Source organism: Dromiciops gliroides, chromosome 1 (genome assembly GCF_019393635.1).
Source record: "Dromiciops gliroides isolate mDroGli1 chromosome 1, mDroGli1.pri, whole genome shotgun sequence".
Classification (NCBI taxonomy): domain Eukaryota; kingdom Metazoa; phylum Chordata; class Mammalia; order Microbiotheria; family Microbiotheriidae; genus Dromiciops; species Dromiciops gliroides.
The window spans coordinates 668,863,419-668,887,175 of NC_057861.1; the positions used below are offsets into that span (position 1 = coordinate 668,863,419).

Sequence of the window (23,757 nt, forward strand, 5' to 3'; positions counted from 1 at the left end):
AACCTCCTTATTTTACAGATGAGGAAACTGAGGTCAATATCAGTAAAGTGACTTCTGTAAGGTCACACAGGCAGAAAATGGCAGGGTCGGGATTCTAAACCAGATCTTCAGAGTTCCAGTCCAGTGCTTGTTTGGCTAAATCTTAAAAATCATACTGAAGGGGGCAGCTAGGTGGCACAGTGGATAAAGCACCGGCACTGGATTCAGGAGGACTTGAGTTTAAATTTGACCGCAGACACTTGACATTTACTAGCTGTGTGACCCTGAGCAAGTCACTTAACCCCAATTGCCTCACCAAACAAACAAATATATCAAATATTAATGTAATTTTAACTTATTCTATTTTGGGGGCGGTAAGGCAATTGGGGTTAAGTGACTTGCCCAGGGTCACACAGCTAGTAAGTATCAAGTGCCTAAGGCCGGATTTGAACTCAGGTCCTCCTGAGTCATGGGCCAGTGCTTTATCCATTGTGCCACTTAGCTGCCCCGTAATTTTAACTTATTAAAGCTTCTGAGAAACCCTGGATAAAAGCAATGCTAAATAAACACTGATTGAGGGGCAGCCAGGTGGCGCAGTGGATAGAGCACCGGCCCTGGAGTCAGGAGGACCTGAGTTCAAATCCGGCATCAGACACTTAACACTTACTAGCTGTGTGACCCTGGGCAAGTCAATTAACCCCAATTGCCTCACTAAAAACAAAAAACAAACAAACAAAAAAAAACCACTGATTGAATGAATGAATTAATGAAAGAAAAACGAATGAATGGATAGTGGAATGAAGAAACAAATGCTCCTCATTATACCATGTAGTCTCTAAGGTAGGAGAGACAGAGACACAATTTGCATACTTTCTGGATGCCAACCATTGCATGGGACCACTCCCACCCATCCCTATCTTGTAAAAATTCTGCATGTGTGCCCTACTTAGGATACTGGTAGAGTTTGGAGACTGGTGAAAACTGAACAAAACAAGGGAGCTCAGATTAACCTTACACACAGATTGGCAAATTTGACCAGTCTGTGTTTTGCTATCCAGTAAGCCAAATAACTGGTTACAAAAATATCATCATTCCTCCATCCCTTCCCCCACTCCCACTTTCTTACCATGTTGAGCAATTCCTGGAGGAGCCTTCTAGTGGGTGGACCCTGGCTCTTCAGAACCTCATACAAATGGGAATAGCCAATTCTCTCCTTAAACACTTCCTGTAGGAACAATTTATACGATGATATTATAGAGAAAAACAATGTTGAAAGAACTCTCTCAAATTCTTGTTGAACTCTAATCAATGCAACAACTACTCATAATCTAGAGGACCAAAGATGAAGCATGCTACCCACTTCTGGACAGAGAGGAGATGAACTCAAGATGCACAACCAGACAAAAATTTTTGGACTTGGCCAACATGGGAATTTGTTGTGCTTGACTCCAAATATTTCTTACAAGGGTTTTGTTTTCTTTCTTTCTTTTTCTTTTCTTTTTTTTTTTGGTTTAATTAGAGGTGAGAAGTGGGACAGAAAATAATGTTCGTTAACTAGGAAAAAATTAATTTAAAAAATCTTTTAAAACACCTCATGTAGTGGGAAAGAACATTTAGGGTCAAGCTGATTGAATATTAATAATTACAATAATAATTACGATAGCTCTCATTCCCATAGTGCTTTGAGGCATTTTACTCACAATCTGATGAGGTAGATGATGTGACTATTATAATCTTCATTCTGAAGATAAGAAAACTGAGGCACCAAAGTGGGAAATGTCTTGACCAAGCTCACACAGATAGGAAGTGCAGGGACTGGGAGACAAACTCATCTCCTGATTCTTCATTCAATGCTTTTTCCACTCTTCCCTACTGCTGCCTACAGCCCAAGCTCAGAAGCCCCCTGCTTCTTCTAGTCTGGTCTTTCTCCCTGTATCCTAAACTCCAGGTTTGTTCCTAATTCATACTTGTCATTCTCCACTGACTAGAATGACTATCCCTCCACTCTACAGAGTATCCAATTTTTATCCTGTCCTTCAAAGGCCCTGGTCCCAGAATCACAGAATTTGAGAGTTGGTCTAGTCAATGCAACGACCATCTATGATTCTAGAGGGCTGATGATGAGGCATGCTATTCACTTCTTTTTTTTGCGGGGCAATGGGGGTTAAGTGACTTGCCCAGGGTCACACAGCTAGTAAGTGTCACCTGTCTGAGGCTGGATTTGAACTCAGGTACTCCTGAATCCAGAGCCAGTGCTTTACCCACTGCACTATCTAGCTGCCCCCTTGCTATTCACTTCTTGACAGAGGAGTGATAGATTCTGGGTAAAGAATGAGACTTTTTTTTGGATATGGCCAATGAAAGAATTTGTTCTGCTCAACTATGCATATTTTTTGCAAAGGTTTCGTCCCCCTCCAACTCCCCCAGTAGTGGAAAGATAAAGTAGGAGCTGGAAAATAGATTTTTGTTCATCAAAAATTTTAATTTAATTTAAAAAAATCAGAGTTAGAAGAAACCTCAGTGTTCATCTAGTTGAGCCGATATAACAAAGAATTCCCACTATAATATACCTAACAAGTAGTTGTCCAGCCTCTGAGACTTGAGGACCTTGAAAAAGGGGAGAAACAACCAAATCATGAGCAAGCCATTCCACTTTTGACCAGCTTTAATTCTTGGGAAGACTCATGGTTTGTAATGACCTTTGAAACCTGTCTGACTCTTTTGACCATGACTGATTATGTGGTCTTGTCCACTACATGCTCTGACCTTTGCTATCTGAATGCATTCCATTTCTAGATTCATCACTAGGCCCTAGATCTTTTTTTTAGAGTCTTATGTTCACTTGACACAGAGACATCTGAGCGAATAGGGAAGGGTTCAGAGACAACTATTCTTTTGACAGAATCAACACTGCCCATACCCTTCTATTTTATGTGCCCAAGACTTCAGGTAACTTACAACATAGTTTGGCACAGAAGACCCTCTGGGTACAAGCAAATCATAAATGGATAAGAAAAGCCATACAGGAGCACCAGAAAGAACTCCAGTGTTGTACTGTTCTGATATCAAGAGGTCTCATCTATTTCTCTTCCTCCTGTCAAAATACTCAGCTTTATAGTCATTGTATAAAATTCCATTTAAGAACACTAAGCTGGGGCAGCTAGGTAGTGCAGTGGATAAAGAACCGGCCCTGGATTCAGGAGTACCTGAGTTCAAATCCAGCCTCAGACACTTAACCCCCACTGCCCCACAAAACAAACAAACAAACAAAAACAAAAACAACAAAAAAAAGAAGAACACTAAGCCAGAGGTTCTGGATCTTTAGCTATTATAAACTTACAGCTTCAGAGCAGGAAAAATGTTAGTGACTTTATGGAGAGTGACAGCAATTGCTCCCTTCTAGGTAAGCCCTGAAGCTAAGCTGCTCTGCCTCCTTGGTTGTGCTAACAACTTTCTCCTATCTCTCTTCTATCCTGTGCTCTCAGCCCTTCCTTGTTGTTCTACGCTCCACCTCTTCACCATTCAGCCATAAGCCACTGCTACCACTCCCCTTGCTTCTTGCCCAGCAGCTGAAGGAAGCACCCCAAGATGTCCCCCATGCTTTGTCCTGCCTCATAGGGTCTTACCTTGGCAGATGGAGAGTTGCTCATGATGGAAGTAAGCACCCTGACGGCATGGACAGCAATGGCATCAGCGTCCTTGTCCAGCACCTTCAGGGTAAGGATAAGGAATGAAGTTGTAAAGGACCAAGAGTTCACAAAGTTCTTCGCTCCCTCCTTAGCCAGTCGCTTGGCTCCAAGGGTCTAGTCTTTGGGGGATTGGGAAGTTAGGAAGTGGACGTTCTCCATTCTGAGAACTTTCCCAGGGGGAGAGAGAGCTTTGGTCCAATATCCTATCTCCTTATTCTGTCCTAGTCATCTCTGATCATCAGCCAGTTCCAGAAAGAAGACAGCTGGTCCTCTATACATCCAAAGCATTCTTCTGCTTAGTGCTGACCGAAGGTCTGTTATCCATGGGATGGGGCAATCATGATCCAGAAAACTTTGATGCTGAAGCCCATGCTGGGGGCAATCATTGGACTGAGATTGAGAGACAGGACCAGGTGTCTGGGTAGCAATCCTGTAATTCTCAGTGTCATAAAGCATGCTTAGTGACCGATTCCCACTGGGATTCAGAACACACAGGCAATGAAGTACCAGGAGAACATGGGGAGGTTGGGACTTGCTGGTTGGCTAAATGGGAGAGTACAGACTCATTTCCTGAGGCAGCCAAACGTTTGATTCCAGGAAGGGTTCCACTTCTCTCTAGCCCCAAGACTTTTGTTTGGTCCCCATTTCTCTGGGCTGCTTCTTCTCCTTCAACACCCCCCCCCCATACCCTTCTTTCTCTCTCTGTGTCTGCTGATATTGTCTACAATCAAGGAAATGTATTAATAGATTCCTAAGTTCCCTCCACCAAGCAGAGAAACAGGGAAGTAGGGGAGGATAGAGAAATGGACAATGGACAAGGGATACTGATTTTGGTGAGAAGTGGGGAGCTCTCATTATCATAACCTTCACCCCAACTTGGGGAAGCTTCTTGGATGCTGCTTTGCTATAGGAGAAGAGCCCAACTGAGAGTCCAGATGCCACTATCTCATTTAATAATGAGTTCAAGGGGCAGCTAGGTGGCACAGTGGATAGAGCACTGGCCCTGGAGTCAGGAGGACCTGAGTTCAAATCCGGACTCAGACACTTAACACTAGCTGTGTGACCCTGGGAAAGTCACTTAACCCCAATTGCCTCGCCAAAAAATAAAGAAAAAAGAAATAATGAGTTCAACTGTCCCCTCCTTGGTTAATCCTGCTCTGAGGATAATGATATCTCAGAATCCAAAGGGGTCTAGACTCCTCAGACTCATAGGAACTTGGAGATGAAGGGGCCTTAAAAACAAATTCAAAATTAACCCCCTTACTTTACAGAGGAGGAAACTGAGATTCAGATAGGGGAAGTGACTTTCCCAACATCAAACTGCTAATAAGTGGCAGAACTGGATTTGAATCCAGTTTGTGGCCACTGATGAGTTTCCTTCCATACCCCACAACCAGTGTCTTCTCTGACAGTGAAAGGATCCTCTCAGGCAAAGGTATTTCTCTCCTGAACACCAGGAGAAGGAATAGACAGTAGCAAGGGGATGATGGCTTCATCAGTAGAGCCAAGTAGATTGATCAGATTGGTTCTATTTGGCTCCAGAGGGCAGAACTGGGAGCAAACGGGAAGAAGTTACAGACAGGCAGATTTTGGCTCATTGTGAGGGAAAACCTGCTAAGAATTCAAGTAGTCACAAAGAGAAATGAACTGCCCCCATAAAAAATGAGCTCCATCTCACCAGAGGAGACTTCTTGGGAAAGCTAGAAAGGTGAGTCTTGCTCAGAGGTTAGACTGGACACCCTCTGAGGTCCCTTCTATCTCTGAAATTCTACCGTGCTGTGACTCACCAACCTGAGAAACTTTTGACCCCATGAGCCAGTTCCTGTGAATGTATGACTTGGTGTTGGGGTTAGAACATAACAGGAGTTGGGGACATGAGGGAGGGTTAACAGGGAAAGGATCAGGCAGAGAGAGGACTGGGGGAATCTGGAAGAAAAACCAGCTTCATTCACCACCATGCATGGCCAGGACACACCACCAGCCACCACCAGACCCAAACTGGGGATGCCAGCACTGGTAATCCCTCACCCCAGGGACTGTTGGGAGAGAGTAAGGATCTTCCCTTGAGCATTAATACTAACCTACCTCCTTCAATGGAGAGCCATTTCATCCTTTCCTTTCTTATCTGAAGCACCCTCAGCCCCAGTAGGGCCCTGCTTTGGACCCCAGTCTGGTAGCCATAGGACCTCACCTGTTCTCAAAGGAAGGCAGCAGCAGGATTGTGTGTGTGTGTGTGTGTGTGTGTGTGTGTGCGTGCGTGCGCACGCGCGCATGCACATAGAAGCTCTGTCATTTATCCCTAATAACAAGGATAGCTCACATTTAGAGAACATTTTACAACTTACCACCCTGCTGAGGTTGCTCACACAAGTATTATCTCTATTTAACAGATAAATAGAAGCACTGAGGCACAAAGGTGAAATGGCCTTTATGACAAAGTCACCCTGCTAGAAAACACTGAGGGTAAGACTTGAACAGAACTCACACCGAGTTTTCAATCCTCATTCCACTACACATGTTTGTTCTCTCTACACGTATATTATCCAAGGGTGGGATAATGCTAATGGAGCCCAATTAAGTCCTACCAAGCTGGAAGGGCTCCAAGTATGAAACTGTGAAGCACCAGCCACCATATGTTCAAAGAGGTGGCTTAGGGCCCCACTGGCTACCAGGGGACTGGATGTATTTTTGTTTTCAAGCATCTACAACTCTTACAACTGCTAAGATGTGGACGGGCTGGATCTGTGCCTGAGGGGACAACATCATGCCCAACTTACCAGGGATACAGAAAGCATGGATGAGGAGTTTGGGGTGCTAGAGCCCCATGGGCAGAAAGCCTCCTGGTAGCACCAAAGGTACCCGAGGAGGCTGAGAAACAAGGGCAGGATTAAAATGGCACTAAGGACAAAGAACTCTTCTGCTTCCCATGGGCAGGGATCTCATTCCATTGATCTAGAATTCACACCCTCCACACAGCAGCCTTCCAATAGAACGGGTCTGCGGTGACTTACCCTGGTATCTGGCATAAAATACAGCCTCCTTAACCTGGGCTCTAAAGCCCTCCACAATCTGGCTCTCACCTATTTCCACCCTTTAATTCACATCATTTTCCTTCACCTCATATGTTTCAACTTGTGTTCTCAGCCCCTGGGAACAGACTGGCGAGGGATTCAAACTCAGCCCTCATGTTGTATTCCTGGCAAAAAGGGTACAGAACCGCAACCAACATGCAGCCTTTTCTGCTTGGCTAGCATGGGGTGGGGAACACAGGATTTGGGGGTGGGGGAATGGTGCTGGCATCTCCGCTTGGCCCCAAAGCTACCCAAGGAAACCCAAACCAGCACATCAAGCGGTACCTTCTGAATATCGAGCTCGGTCAGTAACTGAGTGGCGAGATCGTTGCCCCCTTCTGGGGCCACCGGGCTTCTAGCCCGCAGGTAGAGCTAGCGGAAGGAGCAATAGGCAATATGAAAAGAGGAGGAGAAAAAGGAGCAGGGTTAGGGATGGGGAGGAGGAGGTAAGGCAGAAAAGGAAGAGAGACAGAAAACGGGTTAGAGCAGAAAACCCAGATGTCGCTATTTTTGCCCTCATCACATTTTCCTAGAATATGTCAGCTAGATCTGCCCCATTTGAAATCGACTGTGCATCATACATATTCGTGTGTATGGTATTCCCCACCCCAGAAAATGTAAGCTTCCTGAGGGCAGGGACTGTGTTATATTTCATCTTTCTATCTCTGATGCTGAGCATATGCTCAATTCATGTTTGTTGCAAAAAACAACTGAAACCAAATACTGTGGAATTACAACGACCAAGCTTGGCCCCAAAAAGGGGCCTGCTTTTCTACAAAGAGGGAAGGCAAGGGGTGGGGAGAACTGCACATGATGTTCGACTATTTTCACACCTTGGTTAATTTTGCCGAACTGTTTGTTCTCTTTTTTTGTGCTTTGTTCTAGAGGACGGCTCGCTGGGAGGGGGGCAGAGAGGATTCAGGAGAGATGAAAGTGATGTAAAAGCAAAGGAACAACAGCCAGCTCTTTGAAAAATAAATGTTTGTTGTGGTTGAATGGCCTTTAAGCTGTTAGCATAGCCATTATTACTACTGTGACCTCTGAAACTTAAAGTAGCTGAGGCTCAGCCTGGAGGCAACGACCCATGGGGAGACATGCAGATGGGCAGCACTGGCCCCAGCAGCTGCACTAGGGGCAGCACGACCAGATATATTTAAGGCCGGGGAAGGACTATCACAAGAACTGCTAGACTGAAAGAATTAGGCCAAACTTGATGCCATTCGGTGTTTTTAGCTGCTCACAGAGAGAAAACATGACCCAGTGAGCATGTGGGTCAAGATCAAGTCACGTCTACATTGTCTGGGTTCCCCAAGAAGCCACTGCCCTGATGCATCTCTTCTCCCATGGGCTAACAGGGCAGGGAAGGGGGGAGGGGCTAGAGAAGTCAGGTGTCCTTTCTCCAGGTATTTGGTGTCTTGGGGCAGGGCCTGGTACTGTGCCAGGATGTCAAGGGATCAGCTTTCCCATAGCAGATGAGGTCGTGCTGTGATGAGAAGGCCTTTCAAAGACAGCTTTTACAACATTTCTGATGCAGTTCTGGCTCGGAGAATCTGCTCCACGACCCCAAGGGTACATTGTGAGAATCCAAAAGGGATAATTTCCTTGTGAAGCTAGCATTTAATAGACAAAGAACTTTTCAATGTTACTTCATTTGATTCTCACAACCACCGTGGGAGGAAGGGGCCATCAGCCTTAATCCCTCCCCACCAATCCTGTGCACCTGGATACATCCCAGGTAGCAGAGGATAAGACTGGGCAGGCAGCAGCACAGAACTGAGAGGACATGCCCCAGATTTCTAGGGGCCGATGTGAAGGGGCTTGACAGGTAAAACCCTCAAAGGTTCAGAGCTGGGTGTGTTAACAAGAGGAAGGATGGGGAGAACCTGGAATCCAAGGGACCTAAATGCTAAAGATCCCAGAGGTTGCTTGAGATCCTAGTACAAACCCTTTATTTTACAAATGAAAGTTACTGGGAGAACTGGAACTCAAACTCAAGACACAGTGGGGAACAAAGGAAAGGATAAAGGCTAGGAGAGAAGGCTGGAGGAAAGATGGGAAAAGCTAATGCATCTAAGTGTGTGGTTCTACCCCTGACTCCCAAGGGACTAGTCAGGAACCAGTCCCGTAAGTCCATCTGTCTATCCCTGCTCCCATCAACTGCAAAAGAAGGAAAAAAACATGGCATAGAAAGGAAGAAACAAGAAGAAAAGGAAGAAGGCACAGTTGGCTCCCCATCCAGGGGCACTACCAAGAGAAAGAGGCTGCAAAGAGTCAGGCAGGGAATTCCCAGTTGCTGAATCCATCCAAATCCCCAAGCCCAGGGGATGTCGCTAAGGTCAGTCCCTTGCCTTGAGGCAGACCAGGGATCTGACCAACCCAAATGATGGTGCCCATTCCCAGAGTCCTCTAGCAAGAGAGCTTCTATCACCACCTGCTACGATCCTCCAGGGATACCATAGGGGAAGCTAAAGGCAGGTGAGGGCTAAGGGTGGGAGCTTTGGAAAAGCCTCAAGCAGAGGGCTGAACCCCCTGGGCTGAGCCCTACCTTGCTGTTCTGAATGAGGCGTGTGATGTGTTCAAAGCAGTTGTTGCTAAGGAAGACAGCTTGGAGGACAGGGCGGTCAGCACAGTCCAGCATCTCTGGAATGGCATCTGGAAAGGGGCAGAGAGCAGAGGAAAGGAAGATAACAAAGTCAGGATTTAAAAAAAAATTTTTTACTCAATAATATTGGACGCCATCTAATAAGACATAATTCAAATAAAGAAAACCAAACTCTTAACACCAGGGTTAAAAAAAAATCAACCTCACAAGTATAGGATGGTAGAGGTGTGGTTATTAAAGCAATTTATCTGAAAAAAATCAGGAAGTTTCAGTGGTCTTTGCAGATTTTTTACAGGGTGTCACAGTAGATAGGGAAGTCACTGAAATTTGGGGCTGTGTTAAGACATGAAGAGTAATCAGAGCTAAAGAGGTGAATAATTCTTCTCTCATCTGCCCTAGCCAGATCAGATCTATGTTCAGTGACAGTCACCATATCTGAAGAAGCACACTAATAAGCTGAAGAGAGTCCAGGGACCCAACCTGGGATGGGGACTTGAGATCTTTAGTTTGGAGAAAATTTGGGGGACAGATGACAGCTGTCCTCAAGCACTCAAAGGGCTGGAATGTGGACCAATGATTACATCTGTTCTGCTGAGGCCCAGAGAGCAGAACTGGAAGTGGCAAAGAGGCAAATTGAGAGTGAAAGGAAAACCCTTCTAATAGTGTGGTGTGTAGTCAGGTCAGTAAAAGTGGATTTGTAATCCAAGACTACCCTAGCAAAGTGAGGAGATGCTCATCACCAGAAGGCTGGTGACCAGGGAAATGAATTTTTTGGCCCCAGAAACTCATGGACAGGTTTGGGGTAAGGTTTGGAGAAGATGTGTTGTGTTGGTAGAGGAAAGACCCACACTGATGATGTCTTTTAGAGAATTCATTTATTTTTGGTTGGGGCAATGAGGGTTAAGTGACTTGCCCAGGGTCACACAGCTAGGAAGTGTCAAGTGTCTGAGGCCAGATTTGAACTCAGGTATTCCTGAATCCAGGGCCGGTGCTTTATCCACTGTGCCACCTAGCTGCCCCCTGATGATGTCTCTTAAGTATTCAAATGTAAAATAAAACTCTTCAAAATTTTATAAATGACTCTCTTTTTTTTTTTTTAGTGAGGCAATTGGGGTTAAGTGACTTGCCCAGGGTCACACAGCTAGTAAGTGTTAAGTGTCTGAGGTCAGATTTGAACCCAGGTACTCCTGACTCCAGGGCCGGTGCTCTATCCACTGTGCCACCTAGCTGCCCCTCTAAATGACTCTTTCTAAAATGGTGGGCAATCCCTGACCTACACTCTTTTCATCACTGGCCTAGAGTCAACTCCCCCTCCTCCCCTCCTCCTTTTCATCTGGAAAAGCAAACAATTAAATACAGTGCCTCACTGTCACCCCCCCAAACTTCTAAATGAGGCAGGGAAGGAAAGGGCTGAGGGAGTAGACCCTAAATGAGGATTCAAGAAGATTTCAACAAGCTAGAACCCATTAAGATAAACGTGCATAAGGGCAAATATTAAGTCCTACACCTGGATTTTAAAAAAACAACAACCAATCATAAGTGTAGGAGGGGGAAGATATGATTGGACATCAATTGTAGGGAGGCAGATTTAAGCTCAATATAAGGAAGAACTTGCTAACATTTAGAACTGTCCCAAAGTGGAATGGGTTGCTCTGGGAAGTGGAGATTTCTCATTCACTGGAGGTCTTCAAATATAAATGGGATGGAGCAGGTAGGTGGTGCAGTGGATAGAGCACCGGCTCTGGAGTCAGGAGGACCTGAGTTCAAATCTGGCCTCAGACACTTAACACTTACTGGCTGTGTGACCCTGAGCAAGTCACTTAATTCCAATTGCCTCACCAAAATATATATATATATATATATATATATATATATATAAATAAATGGGATGAATGCTTCTCAGGGATATTATAAAGAAGACTTCTGCTCAAGTATGAGCTGGAACAGATGTCCTCTGGAGTCCCTCCCAGCTCTGAGAGTTCATGAAGACTTTGGGTTCCAAGAGTCAAGGGAATAGGAAATATTGTTGGTCAGGGAATCAGGAGATCTGAGTCCAAGACCCAGCTTGACACCCTGACTCACAATGTGGCCTTGGACAAGTAGCCTAATCTCTCTGGGCTTTAGTGTCCAAGGCCCAAGTTGAATGGGGAGAAGCAGTCAGTGGACTGTGGCTGACTGGGCCCATGGAAGATCTGGTTTCACTGTTCCCCTTGCCTTAAGATGGTGATATTGTGCCAATCAGAGAATCTCACCTTCAGGCAAATGGGTGCCCGGCATTTCCCTCCCCATATCCCTTCCTCTAGAGAAAAGTTCTAGATTTTACATACCAAGCATGCTGACCCGGAGCATGATAAGGCCTTCTTCTCCATCAGTAGGGCTGAGGGTAAGACTATTGGCCTGGGTAGTGGCTGGGGGTCGGTCCGTGTTGAGGACTCGGAAGTAGCCTTCCAGAAGGGCCCGGAGTTCTGAGCCCCGCTGAGAGGCACCGCTGGCATGGAGGAGGTGCACAGCTCCCACTAGCCCCCGAAGGGCCAGTCGCAGGAGCTGGGGGTCCTGGGAGAGGCCGCCCCAGCTGCGAAGCACACCCAGCAGTCCCTCCACAGAGGCTGGGGTGACGGCAGCCAGTGCATTCTCCTGGACGGGAAGAAGAGGGGCACAGAGATGGGGTATTAAACCCAAGACACAGAAGGTAACTGTCTCCCAAACACCTGCTGAACATACTTGGCTAGGGCTCCGGGGTTAGAGAACAATTCCTATAATTCCTCCCTTCAATTATCCCTCTCCACCCCTTCCCAGAGTGATCTTACACTCCTCTCTCTTCTCTTTTGGGACAGGTACAGGACAGAATGGAGAGTTACAGGCTTTAGAGCCACATGGGACAAAGATCATTTAGTCCAAGGTTCTTTTTGTTTGCTTGTTTGTTTTTTAGTGAGGCAATTGGGGTTAAGTGACTTGCCCAGGGTCACACAGCTAGTAAGTGTTAAGTGTCTGAGGCCGGATTTGAACTCAGGTACTCCTGACTCCAGGGCCGGTGCTCTATCCACTTAGTCCAAGGTTCTTAACCTTAGGTCCAAGGGCAAAAAAGATTAAGAAACCCCAAACTAGTCCAACCCTTCATTTTACAGACGAGAAAATGGAAGCCCAGAGAGATTTACATGACTCAGTCAAGGCAACACAAACTATATGTAGTAGAAAAGGGATTTGAATCCAGGTCCCTGACCTCTACACATCCCTCTAAATCATACTGTCATGATGGACTATTCAAGACCACCTCAAGGGCCCCCTACAGCTGCGCCCCATTTTAAGTAAACCTGAGGAATGAAAATCAACCTTCACACCAGAGCTAGATCCAAGACTTATTTTTCTGGTTAGAAAGAAGTATCTTGGGGGCAGCTAGGTGGCGCAGTGGATAAAGCACTGGCCTTGGATTCAAGAGGACCTGAGTTCAAATCCAGCCTCAGACACTTGACACTTACTAGCTGTGTGACCCTGGGCAAGTCACTTAACCCTCATTGCCCAGCCCCCCCCCAAAAAAAAAGAAAGAAGAAAGAAGTGTCTTAGAGTCAGCTTCCTGAGGTCCTTAAACTAGGACCATCTAACCTCTCTCAGCCTCAGTTTCCTCATCTGTAATGAGGAAAATAACAGCACCTATGTCAGAGTTCTTGTAAAGCTCAAATGGGATAACAGCAAAGCACTTTGCAAACCATAAAGCACCAAAAAATGCAAGTTATTATATTGGGATTCTATTTATAGATACTGTAAACATCCTAGAAATCTTTCAGGGACTTCTCCAAACCCTCTAGATCTTGGTTCTGGACCTCCTCTATCTAGAGCAAGGCCTGCCCCAATTACGGGGTCCCCACGGAGGAAAAAAGATGACCTGGGGCTGGCTCCCAAATCTCCTGCCTTGTATTCCAAAGGAGCCCTTGAATCCTATGGTCCAGGGTTTAGGGAACATATCTGGGGCCTCTTTGTTGTCTCCTTTAGGAGTTTCTAGGTGGGGAGAGGCAAGAGGACACAAGTGACCTCTTTCTATCAGGACCATAACCCACCCCAAAATACAGAGCCACAAGTGATGAAATTACAGACAGCCAGAGCCGAAAGGGACCTGAGAACACAAATGACAGAACCGTGAGAATGCTAGAGCTAAAAGGGATCTTAGAACAGAGAACAGCACATGTGGGAGGGACCCTGAAACACAGAATGCCAGAGCTGGAAGAAACCTCAGAACACAGACTTTCAGAGCTGTAAAAGAACTTAGGACACAGAATGTCAGAGCTAGGAGGAACCTTAGAACAAAGAATGTCGGATCCAAGAAAGAAGGAGGGAAAGAAGGAAGGGGGAGGAGGAAAGAAGGAAGAAAAGGAAGGAAGGGAGAAAAGAAATAAACAGAAACAAAGAAAGGAAGGAAGGAAAAAAGAAAAGGAAGGGAGGAAAGAAAAAAAAAGAAGGAAAGAAAGAAGGAAGGAAAAAGTATTTTCTTGGGGTTTACTATAAGCCAGGCGGGTACTTAGAAACTTAGAACAATGAACACAGAAGGTAGACCTGGAAGGGACCTCTGAACCCAGAAGGTCAGAGCTAGGTGGAAACTTAGGACATAGAATGTCAGAGAACAGAGAGTGACATTTAAACACAAACTGTCAGAACTCAGATCTTAAAAAACAAAAATGGTTGGGCTGCAAGGCACCTTAGACATCCTATTGTCCAACCCACCCATTTTCTTTTTTTTTTTCTTTTTTTCGAGGCAATGAGGGTTAAGCGACTTGCCCAGGGCCACACAGCTAGTAAGTGTCAAGTGTCTGAGGCTGGATTTGAACTCAGGTCCTCCTGAATCCAGGGTCGGTACTTTATCCACTGCGCCACCTAGCTGCCCCCCAACCCACCCATTTTACTGAGAAGGAAACTGAGGCAGAGAGAGGAGAAATGACGTGCCTAAAGACATAAGGTTAGCAGGTGGCAGATCTAAACCGAGAAGCCAGCCCAAGGCTGCCCAAAGCCCATATGCCTGGAGAAAAGCCTCAATCACCAGGCTACTTGAAAAAAACATCTTTCTGGCCTCCTAAGATGCCCTGAAACTGATTCCCTTAGCTTGTTTCCAACACCCCAGAGTGCGGTTCCTCAAAGCCCTAACTCTCTCTCCTCCACCCCTGACCCAGAGCCCACCCAGCGGTACCTTTCCTCCGGTGATGATGGCTCCAAAGAGGTGGATGAATCGGAGCTGCAGGACTGGGGGAAGGAGATCAACATCCTGAAGGTTCTCTATGGGGAGGGAGAGAAAAGAAAGAGTCAGATTCAGACAGGAGGGGCTGAGACCAAAGCCAGGGTCCAGAGGCCCCTCAGGCACCTCAAAGAGACAAACAGGGTGTTCTCTGTGTGTTGGAAAATGTCTCCCCATCTCCTTTCCTAACCTGGCTGGCTACATCTCGCAGGGGCCGGATCATGAGACCCAGCTGACTTAGGAGATAATACTAACACTGCCCCTCAGCCCATATAGAGCAAGGTCTTCCCAGGCTCTCTTTCTCTTCTACTTTACTCTTACTACCTTTACTACTTACTACTTTACTTTACTTTACTTTACTTTACTTTACTTTACTTTACTTTACTTTACTACTTACTACTCTTACTCTTCTACCTTTAGGGAACTCCAGAGCTGATGGGGGACAGTAGGCAGGATAGGGAATAAGTGGGAAGGGGGGTATCTCCCATCTCTCCCTAGATCCCTAAGTAGAAGAGGGCCCCTCTGGGCCCCAGGGTACCCTGAGGCATCTGCTGCTTCCCCCCCCCCCCCTGTCCTTTGAAAGGTAATGGAGACACACAGCAACTGGCTTCAGTCTCACTCAGAGCTAAGTCTCAGATGCAAATTTCCTTCATATTCTCACTCTGGCCACCTGTTGGGGATGTTGGGGGCTTTCCTGCTCCCCTCACTTTGGAGACCCTAGTTTAACGGCTACCTGCTGGACTTTTAGGGGCTTTCCCCACCAAATTCAAATAAACAAACATTATTAAGTGCCTATTAGGTTACTAAGTGCTCATGTTATCTGTTTGGTGCTATTGTTTTGGCTCCTAATGACTGAACATAGCTATTGACTTGGGGTAGGGCTGTGAAGGAGCCCAGCCCCCAATTCTTTAGTTTTTATTTAAAAAGAACAAAAGGGGGAAAAAAAGGTAATTTTGCTCCTCCCACAACCCTATCATTGAGAGTTGGGGGGAAAAAAGCACTTCATGCCTCAGAATCACAATTTCAGGGCTAAGAAGGATTTTAGAGATGACAGAATTTCAGTCATCCCCTCCTTCAATCCATACCCCAAAGAAATCTCAACCCTAACACACCTACCAAGCCAGAGTCTTGCTTCTCCTTGATGGCTGACCACTAATGAAGGAAGACATTTCCTACCTCCTGAGGTAGCCCATGCCCTTCTGGGCAGCAATAATCACCAGGAGGCTTTTCCTGACGAGACCTCCTCACCCAATGTCCCCTGTACTGGTTGTCCTCTATTCCCTTTTCTACATGATAGCCCAGAATATACTTGAAGACAACTATCAGGTCCCCAAGGACTTTTTTCCAGGCTACCCCCACCCCAGTCCTTTTAACCAGTCCTCAAGTAACACGGTCCCAAGACCCTTCACCATCCTATTGCCCTCACCACCTTATCAATGTCCTTCTTGAACTGTGGCTCTCAGGGCATCTTTTCTCACACACACACACACACACACACTCTCTCTCTCTCTCTCTCTCTCTCTCTCTCTCTCTCTCTCTCTCTCTCACACACACACACACACACACACACACACACACACACACACACACACAGAGGAAATGAGTTACCCAAGGTCACCCAGACCATAGAGCAAGAGTAGAACTCAGCTCTTCTAATCCCAAATCCAGTCTACTTTCCTTTTGCCTCAGATCCCAAACTGAGGAGCCCTAGGCATAAGCTTCTCAAGGGACTGTCTTTCTTTCTCCCAGCACTTATCACAGTGCTTGGAACATAGGAAGTGCTTAATAAATGCTAATTAGCCAACTACCTCTGCTTCTAAAGGAGAGAAGGTATCCAAAATGAAAGAGAGAAATGAGAATGGGAACGACTCTGCCAGAAATGGATATGGCAAAACAACTCAGTCGTTGGAAGCTAAAGTGCTGGAAATACTGAGTGACTCCTGGAAATATCTGCTAAGTGTTATTGGTGACGCAGTTTGAAATGCTATTTATTCAAATTTTATAAAAATGCAGAATTTTGCTTTACTGGGACTGTTTGCTTCCTTTGTTTCCCTATCTTCCCCTGAAACTTATTAGCTGTGTGACCCTCCCCAGGCCTCAGTTCCTTCAAGTGTAAAATGGGGCTAATAATACCTACACTACCAACTTTGTAGGCTTTATCAAACAAGATAAAGAATGGCATGAGCATGGAAAATGCTCTCCAAATCCAGAAAAAAAAAAGAACTGTGGAATATGGATGCAGATTGAACCCTACTATTTCTTTTCTTTTCTTTTTTGTGAGGCAATTGGGGTTAAGTGACTTGCCCAGGGTCACACAGCTAGTAAGTGTTAAGTGTCTGAGTCTGGGATTTGAACTCAGGTCCTCCTGACTCCAGGGCCACTGCTCTATCCACTGCACCACCTAGCTGCCCCAAACCATACTATTTCTTTTGTTTTTGGTGCTGTTGTTTTTCTTTTTTGAGGTTTTTCCTTTTTGCTCTGATTCTTCTTCCACAACATGACTAATGCAGAAATATGTTTAATGTGATTGTACATATATAACCTATATCAGATTGCTTGCTGTCTTGCAGAGGGGAAAGGGAGGGAGAAAAATTTGAAACTAAAAATCTTATAAAAACAAATGTTGAAAACTATCTCTACATGTAACTGAAAAAATAATAAAATACTTTTATAATTAAAAAAAGAATAGCATGAGCTTTGAAAACTTGGAAATGCTAGATAAATGTCAGTTATTATCATTATTGTTATCATGTATAAAAGGAGGGGATTAGATTAAATGATCAGGTCCTTTCTAGCTCCAAAATGGTGATCCAATTCAAAAGGGTTCTTAACCTTTTTAGTGTCACAGACCTTCAGTGACAGTCTAGTGAAGCTCATGGAGCCTTCCCCAGAATGATATTGTTAAAGGCACCAAAGACTTGGGATTGCAAAGGAAATCAATTATATGAAAATGCACTTAGCAAAAAAATTTTTAAACCAAGTTCATAGATTCAAAGGTTAAGAATCCCAGCCAGGTAGGAGCTGAAGCCCAGATCCATCCTCAGCCCCCAGGTAAGGTCCCTGCCCTTTCTTATTCTGCAATTTCTCCCCCTGAAGAGGGAGTCTCCATCACCTGACTATTCTTCGTTTCTGAGGAGGCCCGGGCTCTGGGCTCTGGGCTCTGGGGGATGGGAAGGGAGAAGAGGAGGGTTCTGATAATAAAGGGCTCTAAGCTAAGTGACTCTGGACAGGGCCTCTGGTTGCTGCCACCAGCTGTGGAGGAGCCGGGAAAAGTGAGGTGGAGGGGAGTGCTGTCCATAGGGCAGCTTTGAGGGGAAAGTGAGTCAGGCCTTGACCATAGGAAAGAGGTGGCTTTCGTGTATCCCGGTAGGACCTGCTATGGCTGAGGAGCTATTAATCCCTGGAAATTGCTCCAGGGAAATTATAAGCAGGGAACAAGAGGCCCATCGTGGCACCCACAAAGAAATACTCTATGGAATGTCCACATGTCTGTAGGCATCGTGGCTGATATGACCAGAAAGAACACTGAATTTTGGAATTAAGGGATAAAATTTGAAGCCCAATTCTGCTACTCACTCCCTCTATGACCTTGGGTAAGTCACTTCTCCCCATAATAAGGGGGAAGGGCAAGATCAGGGTGTCTTAAACTGGGTTTCCCAAAAGGGCTAGAGAATTTGGACAGGAAAAAAACCTTACATCTTTATTTTTATTGACCTATAGCTGAAAGTGAGCATTTCTTTTAATTATTTAAGGGAATCATTGTGGATAGGGGCCCTTAAGAATCACTAGAGGGGTGGGGCAGCTAGGTGGTGCAGTGGATAAAGCACTGGCCCTGGATTCAGGAGTACCTGAGTTCAAATCCAGCCTCAGACACTTGACACTTACTATCTGTGTGACCCTGGGCAAGTCACTTAACCCCCATTGCCCCACATAAGAAAGAAAGAAAGAAAGAAAGAAAGAAAGAAAGAAAGAAAGAAAGAAAGAAAGAAAGAAAGAAAGAAAGAGGGTGGGAAAGAATCACTAGGCTGGCACAGGTAAGCTGAGGGATCCCTAACTCTGTAAGGTCCTTGCAGCAATTTCATGATTGTCCGACACTCAGAGACACACATTTTCTTTTTTTTGGTAGGGCAATGAGGGTTAAGTGACTTGCCAGGGTCACACAGCTAGCAAGTGTCAAGTGTCTGAGGTCGGATTTGAACTCAGATCCTCCTGAATCCAGGGCCAGTGCTTTATCCACTGACATAAAGAAAAATATGTTCAGATTCTTGAACAAAAGAACACACATGTGTAGACACATGGAAGAAAGGGGACACTTGTGTTTAGTTCTAGAGGACCAAGGTAGAACCTACAGGAAAGGGACCTTTTGGTCAGAATTAGGAAGGTCTTTGCTCATGGAAAAGCAATGAGAGCTGTCTAATATGAGAACAGACCATCTTGTAAGGTGGTGAGCTCTCTGTCACTGGACGAGTTCAAGTAGAAGCTGTGATCCTATATAAATGCACCATCTGCCACACATATACAAAAACAAATATTCACCCAGGTATAGGGACAAAGACTCATAAAGAAAAGTGGATATGAGAAATCATAGAATTTCCTGTCACACCCACAGACTCTCTCACTCTCCCCTAGGCATGACAAAATGTAGTTCTTCCAATTCAGGTCACATCCATATGCACATATCCCTCTCCTCACACCAAGAGTGTGTGTGTGTGTGTGTCTGCTTTTTCTGAATTAATGAGGGAGGGGGAGAGGGAGGGGGAATCAGCTCCTTTGAGTGGCTTTCCCTTGGCAAAGTTCCCAACACCCTCTTCACTCCCCCTGCAGCCACCAGTGAACCAGCAATTAGCAGGGGAAGTTGATGGGGAAGTCCCGACCCCCCCAGGAAGGGCTGACTTAGCAACTGTCCTTCTTATATATAACTGGAATCTCCCCCTCTCTCTTTCGAGGAATCTCTCTCCTCTCAAGCATCCTGCTTTTCCTTTCTAATCTGGGAAGCCAGTAACAAGGTTAAGAAGACCACAGACATACACACAGTGAGCACCTAATAAATATTTGCCAAACATAATTTTATTAGACTGAAATTAGAAGAGAAGCTGGGGACAAAGCACCAGCCCTGGATTCAGAAGGACCTGAGTTCAAATCCGGCCTCAGACACTTGACACTTACTAGCTGTGTGACCCTGGACAAGTCACTTAACCCTTGTTGCCCTGGAGAGAGAGAGAGAGAGAGAGAGAGAGAGAGAGAGAGAGAGAGAGAGAGAGAGAGAGAAAGAGAAGAAAGAAGGAAGAAGGAAGAAGAAGAAGGAAGAAGAAGAAGGGAGAAGAAGAAGCAGCAGTAGAAGCAGAAGCAGCCAGGGGTCTCAGCTCCTGATCTAAGGTCCAACAGGAGCTCTCTTCTAACACATAAAAGCCTTTCCCATCTCTGACTTCCTTAGCTCTTCCCAACAGCCCTGGGAGGCAGACCCCTCTGCCTAAATCTATCTCTCTGGTCTTGAATTTCTCTCCCAAGCTCCATTCCTTCATCTGCCATAGGAACAATACCTCAAACTTTTTAAAAACCAAGAATTTGACCTTTCCCTCTAAAGCTGTACCCCTCTTTGATATGACTATCTGTCTGTGGCACCCCACCCCCAATCATCAAACTTTCCATGACTCAGTTTCCTCAACTGTAAAACAGAGATAATAACAGCACCTACCCTGCAGGGCTGTGGTGAAGATCAAATGAGATAATATTCATGAAGCCCTAAGCAGAGGACTTGGCACATAGTAGGCAATGCTTATTCTCTTCCCCTTCCTCTAAGGCGTAACTGATGCCTCCCAGCTGAGTCATCCGCTCACTCCCTAGGCATTGCTCAGGTGTGTGTTGGATGAGACAATCTTTGGAGTCTCCTCTCACTTGGAGATTCTGTGATTCTGCCCTCTACCTCCTCTCTCACATTTAATCCATTTTCAAGTCCTCAATTCTGCAAGTGCTCTCACATCTATTCCCACTGAAAGCATCCTTGTTAAGGCCTTCATTAATGTCAGTCTAGAATGGTTCATTGGTCTCCTAATTGGTCTTCTTGTCTGTCTGTCTGTCTGTCTGTCTTTCTCTCTCTCTCATCCACTCCTCACACTGTCCAATTACTTATTATACATAGCTCTGAACCACATAACACTTTTGTGGCAAAATCTCCAGTGGTTACACCTTTCTTGAGGAAAGTCCAAACTACTTTCCCTCTCATTCAAGGTCCTTCACTGGGGTCCCTGACCTTTCCAGTATTACCTTATTGTATTCACCCCCATATAGTCTAATGCTCCCCCCCCCCCCCGATCTATTATAGGGACAAAAAATCTGATTTAACAGAAAAACCAAAACATTTTTTAAAATCCTAAAAAAAAAAGAAAAAACATTCTTACAAATGTAAGAAAACATAAACCTATCACAATTTTAAATGTAAATGTATTAAAGAAATTTTTAAAAAGAGTGGCAGAAAGATTAAGAAAACAAAGAAAAAATCCCATCATTTGTTGCTTATAAGAAACACTTGAGGTATTCAGTTTTTTTTTTTGGGGGGGGTAGGGCAATGGAGGTTAAGTGACTTGCCCAGGGTCACACGGCTAGTAAGTGTCAAGTGTCTGAGGCCGAATTTGAACTCAGGTCCTCCTGAATCCAGGGCCGGTGCTTTATCCACTGCGCCATCTAGCTGCCCCCAAGAAACACTTGAAAAAAAGCAAAGATATACATAAAACAAAATGAGGAACTGGAATAAAACTTACTGTGCATCAAGGGAATGCAAAAGAGCAGTAGCTGCAATCATACTATCTGGCTTTTAAAGTCCTTCATGGATGCCTAGGTGGCCCAGTGGATAGAGCACTGACCCTGGAGTCAGGAGGACCTGAGTTCAAATCCAGCCTCAGACACTTGACACTGTGTGACCCTGGGCAAGTCACTTAACCCCGATTGTCAAATATCCTAGGGCCAGTTGTCCTGATGTTTGCTACTGGACCCAGATAGCTCTGGAGAAGAGAGTGAGGCTGGTTGACACCTTAACCCCTTCCACAGGCTCTTGTGATCCAGGGACACTGGCTTCCTTGCTGATCACTGCACAATACATTCCCTTACTCAACTTGGTGGCAGGGGGTGGGGTGGAGGGTGGGAGAGGAGATCACTGGCTATTCCTACTACTCTCTCCTTCCTCAGTTCCACCTCTGGTTTCCTTGACTTGCCTCAGACCCCAGCTAAAAAGGAGATTTCATCAGGGTATAAGGAAAAACTTTCAAACCCTCAGAGCTCTGAAAATGTAGAACAGGCTTCCTGGAGAAGTAGTTTACTGTCCCTGGAAGCCTCCAATGGAGACCAAATGACCACTTGTCAAGAATGCTGTTTTCATCATGCGGTTCTTGATCTCATTCTTGATTTCTCATCTGAGCTCATCCCACATAGCTAATGTGTTGACAAACCTGATCGTTTCTATCTTTACAGCATCTCTCATCTATGCCCCCTTCTCTCCACGCCACAGCCACATCCTGGTTAAGGCCCCTTTCACTTCTTGCAGGGACTACTATACTACCACAGTCTTCTAACTGGTCTGCCTGCCTCATGTCTCTCCCTACTCCCATCCTTCCTCCACGCAGCTGCCAATGCACTTTTTCTGAAGTGTAGGTCTGACCATGCTGCCCTCCCCCAATAAGCTAGTGGCCCCCTCTTGCCTCTAAGATCAAATATAAACTCCTCTATTAGTGGCCCTTCACAAGCCAGTCCCAAATTCTCTGGCCTTTTTATACATGATTTCCCATTATGCATTCTGTGCTGAAGTCAAAATAGCTCTCATTCTTTAGACATAATACTCATCTCCCACCTCCATGCCTTTGCACCGGCTCTCCCTCGGGACTAGAAGGCATTCACTCTTACCTTCCACCTCTGAGAGAGAATCCTCGATTTCCTTTAAAATCCAGGTCCAAGTATCACCTCCTTTGTTTACCCTTTTCTGATCCCCCAGTTACTTCTCCCAGCCCCACCCCCGCAACTTTGCATTTATTTTGCATGGACTTCTGTGTATACATGCTGTCTCCCCCAACAGAAGACAAGCTCCCCAAGGGGCAACAACTGTTTCACTGCTCTCTTCCTTCATGTGCCCAGCAGCTGGCCCATAACAGGCACTTAACAAATGCTTGCTGACTGACTGACCCAGGAAGGAGTTGGACTGAAGGATGACTCCTCTCTAGGTCTCAATTTCCTCAGCTGATACTGTTCACACTACCCCAGCTCACAAGGCTGTTGGGATGACAGTGACCTCCGGGTGCCCTCCCAAGTCTGAGATTCGATAATTCTATGGGCCCGGGGTCCAAAACGCAGTTCTGGTACTTATCCACCATGTCTTGACTGACCATGGATGCATAAGTTCCCCTTTGCCAACGTCCTCATTGACAAAATGGGGAATCTCACACTTGGACTTCCTATCTCACAGGGAAGTCAGGAGGAAAAGCACACACAGTGTTAAGCCTTCCAATGCCATAGCTATCAATGTAATTGTTTTTTATACGTGTTTTATTCCCCCCCAGTTACATGTTAAAATAATTTTTTAAGTTTTGAGTTCCAAATTCTATCCCTCGCTCCCTCCTTCCCTTCTATTCTCCCTGAGATGGTAAGCAGTCAGATATAAGTTATACATGTGCAATCATGGAAAACATTTCCATCATTAATGCAATTATTGCTACAGATTGCTTTGAGATGATTCTATGACCAGAATGCTATGAGGGGCAAAAGCACCAGATTTCAAGTCAAAGGACCTGAGTTCAAATCCTGACTGCTACTTCCTAGCTATAGGAAATTCCTTGGCAACTAACTTCACCTTCCTCACTAGTTGTGTGACCTTGGGCAAGTCACTTAACCTCTGCCTCGCTTTCCTCAAATGTAAAATGGAGACAAGAATAGCACCTACCTCCCAAGGTTGTTGTGCAGATCAAATGAGATAATATTCATAAAGTGCTTATTAGCACAGTGCCTGAGCTTCTGGGCTTTAGTTTCCTCCTCTGTAAAATGAGGCAGTTGGACTCAGGGGTCTCTAAGAGTCCTTTCCAGTTCCAAAGTCCATGACCTTATTACATGAATGAGAGACTGCTGACTGACTGACTAAATGGGTAACTAAAAGGATAAATGGAGGAGAGAAGGAGAAAGGAACAAGCATTTATTAAGGGACTACTATGTGTCAGACAC

General features: G+C 45.4%; 1 protein-coding gene across 1 annotated transcript in view; it reads right to left on the reverse strand.

Moving 5' to 3' along the window:
* NBEAL2 (neurobeachin like 2) overlaps positions 1–23,757 on the reverse strand; it is a 95,959-nt gene that overhangs the window by 60,443 nt on the left and 11,759 nt on the right. Inside the window, 6 exon segments of the mRNA XM_043976596.1 lie at positions 1,106–1,204; positions 3,606–3,689; positions 7,025–7,111; positions 9,285–9,391; positions 11,669–11,975; positions 14,515–14,600. Of these exon segments, the coding sequence (XP_043832531.1) occupies positions 1,106–1,204; positions 3,606–3,689; positions 7,025–7,111; positions 9,285–9,391; positions 11,669–11,975; positions 14,515–14,600 (770 nt within the window).